The following is a 7196-nucleotide window of genomic DNA, read 5'->3' as shown; positions in this document are numbered from 1 at the left end:
AAGCTGAGGAGCTGCATGAGCAAGCTGAAGGGATGCAGGAGCAAGCTGAGGGGCTGCATGAGCAAGCTGAAGGGCTGGATTCTTGAGGGCTTGAAGGTGCTCTCAAAATTCACATTAAGCCTCAACGGTCACTAGAATTGACCCTATATCCTGGGTTGGGACAAAGCTCATGGATATTTTGAAGATGTACAGTATCAGATACCTTTGGTACCTTCTAAAATGAATTATTGCGAGTAGGAATGGTGGTTAAGAGAGAGCAATAGTGATGACATAACAACAGACTTTTGTACAGATAGGCATATTCCATGACTTGGCCGTCAGTTCTTGAATTCCAGCCACATTAATTAATTCCTGCCTTTTCCAATAGATTAAGTCTTCCCGACAATTGAGTTCGGATGAAGCAAGATATGACCCAAGTCCAAAAGAATGTTCTCATAATCATCCTAATACTACGAACCTACTGAAAGTCGTAACTGATAAGAGAAATCAATATTTTGAGCACAACAGGTGGGTTGGGAAGGGTTTCACGTCTCTTTACACCCTTTAATAGTGCTCGAGAATCCAGTTTCAAAATGCCAGGCGAGAAATTGACCCTCGCGTTATGGCTCGCCATCATTTCCAGTGTTCAAAATGAAGAAGTTTTCCTGAAAATTGATAAAAATGTGCCCATCCCCAGTGGCTTGGATTGTAATGGTGCTCTTCTAAAACTCAAGGTAAGACAGATGTTGGAAGAATTTCTCCCAAAAAATGTTACATTTTCTCTCAAACACCGGCCTTTCCTCCAGTCCTTCTTGGATCAATCCTCTACCTCAATCCATCAAGCCACGGGAGAACTCCACCAATGGACCAAGGTCACATTGGAGATTCCATCCAGTTGGAGTGGATGTACCAAAGATGCCAATGGAACAGTTCCAGTTCTGGCCGCCCATGTGATCATGGCAGAGAAATCTATGACCAGGGCTGTTCAACCTGAAGGTTGTGGAATCCGAGGCAAACAAGTCCGCCTCAAGAGCTCATTCTTGACCGGAGAAACGGACCAAAATCAAGGTTTGATGCTGCTTGACAGTTTTGTACTTTAATATCATTGTTTGAAATGGCAGTCAAACACTTTTCAAGAGAACCTGCTCTTAGTGTCATAAACGTCAGTCAGTCATTGACCCCTGTTTCTTTTGCGTCAATCAATGGGCCAAGAAGATTCCACCGTGATGGCCTTCAAGTTCGCTCAATGGAAAATGATACTTGTTCTCCGGATTTTTATCAAGCTTCAGTGCTACCATTAAATGTTCTTTTAAATACAAGGAGCTTCTAAAGAAATGGAATATCAAAACACTTGTCTGATTCTGAAATGACCGCACTCCTCAAAAAGCGTATAAAAGCTTTAAAAAGTGTCGACACTTTACTTGCAAAGTTCACTTTGGACTTCAATCATAGCCTGTGGCATTTAAAAATTAAAAGGCTTGCGTACCTTCACTATGGCTCGTTATGCATTTGTATCTTCATTCATGAGCCTTTAATTGGCAATAATGTTTTTTCGCGCAATACTCATGCCGGTTGATTGGCCAATCACATACATTGGAGATAGTGTTAATGCAACTTCTAAGTAACGAGTTATGGATAGGGACGGGCAAAATGTGCAAAACAGCAAAGCTTTTTAGGAAACAAAAAACTTCAAAAGAATAAGACTAAAAGGTGCACAAAAAGGTACATGAAAAGGCAAAAAAATGTAACAAAAGGTGCAAATAACATCTAAAAAGAAATGATATTCAAATATATTTTTCAAAGTAGTATGAATTTGAAAAGCGCCTTCTTAAAAAAACTAATTTTGCGTCAATTTTTGACCGTATTAACAACTTGCTTAGTATTAGGTCAGGGAATGTATCCCCTGACTTATTTTTTCTCTTTTCCCAGCAATAGATCTTCAACATTTATTTAGTTTCTACATTGATTCAACTGAGGAAGAGGTTGGAATTTTTCTTCGTTTAAACGAGAAGAGAATTAGCCTGGAGGAGGTAAGGAAAACAGCTATATTACTTGCTTTGGGCTGCCTAAATACCTTAGCGCCCTACTTAGCTTGTCTCCTTGGACTTTAAATTGGCTCTTTTCATTTCTATTTTCCATTGTTTCTCAACCAAAAGTTGAGAAAATAAATTCACAAATTATTAATTGACGTCAATTGCTCAAAATTAAGCTTTTTATATCTTTATTTCGGCGGCAGCCTTTGGTTCTACCAATTCTACCGCCAAGAAAATTCTGATTACTATCAAAACAACAGGTTTAGGCCAAATATGCAAAATAAAGTGCAAAATAACAATATAAAGAGGAAAAATGCAAATGTGTAAAAAAGTGGTCTTTAGTGACAAAAAATATTTTTCCACAATTCGCCCGTCCCTAGTTACGTATGGATGACGCAATCAGTTAACCCCCCCGGTAAAATTTACATTCCATTTTAGCTGTTCGGCAGTTTGTGACCGAGTGGATCAAGTACAGATTTGGTGTGTTTGATGAACACGGCTACGATCAAGATCCAACCTTTCCCAATTTCTATCGCAAGGCCAGCCAGATCTATCCAAATTCGTGCACGAACCGACCCATAAAGGGGAATTTCACAGAGGATTGTCTTGAGAACCCCTGTTCAATTGAGCCCGGACAAGCTGGAATTGAGACATCGCTTCTCTTCAGTATCAATGCAATTACTTTTCCACAGGTTGGACACTTTGTCACTTTGTTGAATATGGGTTGAGAGTAAGTCTTGAATTTTTTTTCAGATGTCCAGGGTTTGTGATGAGACAACGCACGACAAGGATGCACCAAACCTTCAGAACCTATTATGCGACTACAAGTCTGTTATGGAAGTCATTCGAGAGGAAGCCGAATCCGCTAGATCTCTATCAAGGAACGTTCAATTCCAAGTAGTTCAAGCTAATCCACTCCTGGCGCAAGGTCAAGGGGATCTGGTCATTATATTTGATAATAGCGTACAAATGCAAGGGGTGAGAATGCCTAACTATTCGATGATAATTCGTTAGTCAGCTTGAGATGGTACATGGAACATCCCTTTCTTTTTTTCATTGTTCCAGCATTGGACCGCTGTTCGAATCGGTTTGGAGCAACTCTTCATCACGATGAATCCCAATACGTTGGTGACAATGATCATTAACGAAAATGTTCCTCTTACTCAGACCAGGGTTGGCGCCGGAATGATTAATCATTTTTGGTCAGATCGAGTTTTTCCCGAAACATTGCCCACTTCTCAATCTTTTGAACTGAGAACATCTTTTAATACACTCAAGAACCAAGTAAAGTAACAATGAAGTCAATCTTCATATTGATCTCCTTTGAATATAAATGCGATCATCCACTTTCAGATGTCCATATTGGGTCTGTGGTCACCAACTATTGTGGTTTTAACAGCCACCCCTATAGATGAGGCTGAAGATTGGAATTCAACCATTACTTGGGTGAAAGAAAATCGTCTCTCCGTGGATGTCATGACAGTTCCACAGGTCAAAACTAGAAAATTGGTCGAGTTAACCCAATTTGGAAACCTTTACGCTCTCCCTTTAAGTGGAACAGACCACGATAGAGGTGCCTTGGCTGGTGCTATTCTTATGGCCATGGTGGAACACATTGAAGGAATCAACTTCCAACAAATTGCTCAGGTGGTCAAGGACCCCTTAAGTGATAATTGGGTCCATGGACACTTTGAAGTCCAATCGGACATGACTTCTAAGGAAGCCCCAAAGTTTCAGGTGTTGGTTCTATCCCCGTGGAATCTGTACCCACAAGTCAACATGATAGTGGAGGCTCCTAATGGCACCAAGTGGCAAACCTCAAATAACTCTATTTATCGGGTCTGGTCATCACATGTGCTTCAATTGAAACCTGACGGGTTCGGCTTTCAATCCGGGACCTGGAAATTCTCTATTCAAGGACCCGGATCCAGCTTCTCAGGCAAGATCCATGTGATGGCCTTCGTCGATGTTGGAACCAAACCTATTGGTCGTAGCTTTTTCCAATCGAATTCCAAACTAGGTTTGAATGCCACTGACGACACTTTTGCCGTAAGTGTTTTCACATCCTTGGAGCAAGTCACGAATATGGATCAAAATTGGACCGTCAAGGCCAAACTGATCAACGGCTTCACAAGCACTGATCTCATCCTCAAGGACGATGGTCTGATTGGTAAGTCTATTGGCCCATGTATTCATAGTTATTTGATTCTCAAATTATCCGGAATGCTTGTCATTTTTGGAGCGATTTCCATGATCCAAGACCTAACCATTTCCACCAAGCAATTGTTTCCTCGTTTCGTTGTAGTGCCCGACGTCATGAAAAAGGACCACTTGCATTCCCAGTATTTCTTTGACATCAAAGAACGCGGGTTCTACTCCACTCAATTCGAGTTGTGGAACGAGAATGGGATCCAAAGATTTTGGCCTGGTCCAAGCCTGTTTGTGGATCAACCCATCAATAACTCATTGAGCGGCGATCGGATTCCACCATCCAGAATAATGGACTTACGAACAAGTCTAGTTCGGGATGACTTGGTCTCCCTCATTTGGACCGCACCCGGCGATGATCTCAATCTCGGCCAAGGTTGGTGAAACAAAGCTGGAATTGACAATATTAGAGCAAATGTCTTACTTTACACATCGCACCGTTCTGCAGCCAATTTTTACCGCATATTTTGCGGCCTATCCAGAGAGGACCTCTCCTTTGATGATTGCGTGGCTGTGCGGTCTGGCTTAGTGCGATTTTCCCACGAAGCTGGAACCCGAGAAGAGATCACATTCCCATTGGCTATCATAGGTGTGCCAGTTTACTTTGGCATTAAAGCTTATGACAATGTGGGTAATTCGGGGAGCATGTCTAATGTGGCAGAGGTGTTTGTACCTGGACCGCCCACGATTCCCACCACACCTTCTAGTAAGTCGAAATCATTTGATTGATGTAACCTAACATGAACTATTTGATACTGGGAGATCTAACCATGCTGCTGCTTCACGATGTTGTCTGTGTCATTCTGCACCACTAACGAGGCTAACCAGAACCCCATGGGATCTTTCACAAACACCTTAGGGTCCTTTCAGCCACAATCCGACCTACAACTATCCCAATCATCATAACAACGACTACAACAGCCTTTAGGAGATTTGAAGAATCGGGGCAAAATGACACAGACACCATCGGAAGAGATGAGACCAACGCCACCAACCATTGGAATGATACTCTCCTTATAGATCCGGACGATAATCCACCGAATGGAATCTACATATCCGAGGCCGGCTTCATTGCCTTGTTGGTCATTCTTGGGCTCTTATTGATTCTCGTGGTCCTCGTTGCTTGCGTTTACGTTTGCTTGAGGATGCGGAAACGGAGGCAGGAAAAAAAACACGAACAAAAGGCCTTAGAACTGTTCATGGCAAATCAAAGGCAGCATCAACCCCCAAAATCCAGTCAATCAAATGTGTACAGTGACATCATATCGTCAGGTCAAAAAATAGAACAAAATGCACCCAAGTTTAAGTCTCGAACCAAAACCAAGACCAATGGTAGCTTGTCGCCTTCTCTGGTTCAGCACTCACTTCCGGAGCGGCGTCATTCTGAAAGGTCCATTTCTTCGTCATCGTCATCGCAGATTGGCGATGCGAATCAAGCTTACATTGGCTCTCCAGTTGTTCAAGTGAGGAAACCCAAGTCCAAAAGCACCACTCCAGCTCCACCCCCTCCTCCACCACAAAGAGAGGTTCAGTTGAGTCCAAGACAGCTTATTTCTAATCAAGGTCGGGACAGAAGGCCGCTATCACCGGAGACTTTACGACAGATGTCCTGGAGCCAATCGATGGTAAAGACATTTTTGATGATTTTAATCATTTTTTTTTTCAATTCTGCAAAAGAGTTTGGCCTTTCAAATTATCTTTCAATTATGTCTAGGACAAGGACGCTTTTCGGTAACAATAACTTGCCCACAATTACGATAATTCAAGTGACTTATCCTAGTAACATACATTTTAAAAGTGACTCAGACTTGATTTGCCCATGGTAGGATGATTTTGGGGTTAAACCATTCAGAGTCCAAGTACAATCAATTCTCAGTGTGTTGGCTGGCTTTTATCACTTTATTTGCGAAAAATTCAGATACATCTTTCAAAATTTTTAAAGCAGGACGGAATTGTTGCGTGCATGCAAGAAAAGGAGAGGATCCAATTTACATTTTGTTATTAACTGAATATTAAAAGAAGCTTGATCTAAAGGTACTCATGGTATGTGTGCGGAGGGCATTCATACGAAGATGATAGTGCGTCCAAAAAATCATGCGTTTTCTGAAGTTTGTAATTATTGGTAATCCTCAATCAAATTTCAGGAATCGAGCTCAGACAGTGATTTCGAACCCATGGATGTGCCATATCAAGGTCCTCCGCCTCCAATTCGAAGACACGCCTCCCAAACGGATTATTCGAGGCAGTTTAAGAAACCCAGTGCAGCGCAAAAGGCTGCGTCGTTGAACTCGCCTCAAGTTCAACAGGGTCAGCCTTTCAACTACATCACCTTTAGCGAGATGCTTTACGGTGATCACCGCCGGCAACAACCACTTGGATCTCCTGATTTATCCTCTTCTAGAGCTGTGAGCTATGTCTTACAATGCCCTAATCAGACGTATTTCAATGGAAGTATTAATACACATCTTATCAAGCCATGCTTGGTGTCGACACATCATCACTAAACAAGCTTTGAGGAAATCTGATCTCCCTGATAAGAGTCGGTTAGAACACTTTTTATTACTGGTAAATGGCGACGATAGATCTTTGCTTGATATTGAAATCAAAATAAAAGGAGGACAATGAACGCGTTCGCTCTGTTCGCTAGGTTCTCTGACTTGTGCTGGCATAGCTCTCCATGGGGATTGGAGGCGGTGCCCCAGAGGGGGGAGACATATCACGAGCATCGATGCGTTGAAACTGACTAAAAGTGGGCTTGAGATAATCATCCATATCCAGTGTGTCCGTGCTGCAGCGCCGTTTGGGCGGCAAATATTCGTCTTCGTCTAGACTGCCGCTGACCGACGCGTCAGCTGAAGGCTCTCGCGACAGTTGCAGAGAGTCCGGCCTCGACCGGCCATCCTTGGCGTCCTTGGTGTCCTTGGTGTCCCTGCCGTTGGCCTCATGGGAGGGAGCGGGCTTTAGGGTCAGCTCCTC

General features: G+C 42.7%; 1 protein-coding gene across 1 annotated transcript; it reads left to right on the top strand.

The window, feature by feature from the left end:
- The first annotated feature begins 419 nt into the window (after nt 1-419).
- On the top strand, nt 420-6724 carry LOC131877220 (calcium-activated chloride channel regulator 1-like). The gene is made up of 10 exons (XM_059222828.1): nt 420-713; nt 786-1047; nt 2451-2704; nt 2766-2990; nt 3078-3296; nt 3366-4182; nt 4318-4596; nt 4669-4926; nt 5241-5845; nt 6365-6724. Exons 1-10 carry the CDS (start codon nt 573-575, stop codon nt 6722-6724), a joined length of 3420 nt encoding a protein of 1139 aa, XP_059078811.1. The 5' UTR covers nt 420-572.
- The last annotated feature ends 472 nt before the right edge of the window (nt 6725-7196 follow it).

This window comes from Tigriopus californicus, chromosome 2 (assembly GCF_007210705.1).
Source record: "Tigriopus californicus strain San Diego chromosome 2, Tcal_SD_v2.1, whole genome shotgun sequence".
In the NCBI taxonomy this organism is placed as follows: domain Eukaryota; kingdom Metazoa; phylum Arthropoda; class Copepoda; order Harpacticoida; family Harpacticidae; genus Tigriopus; species Tigriopus californicus.
Note: the sequence above shows the minus strand (reverse complement) of the source record. Positions and strands in the feature narration are given on the sequence as shown.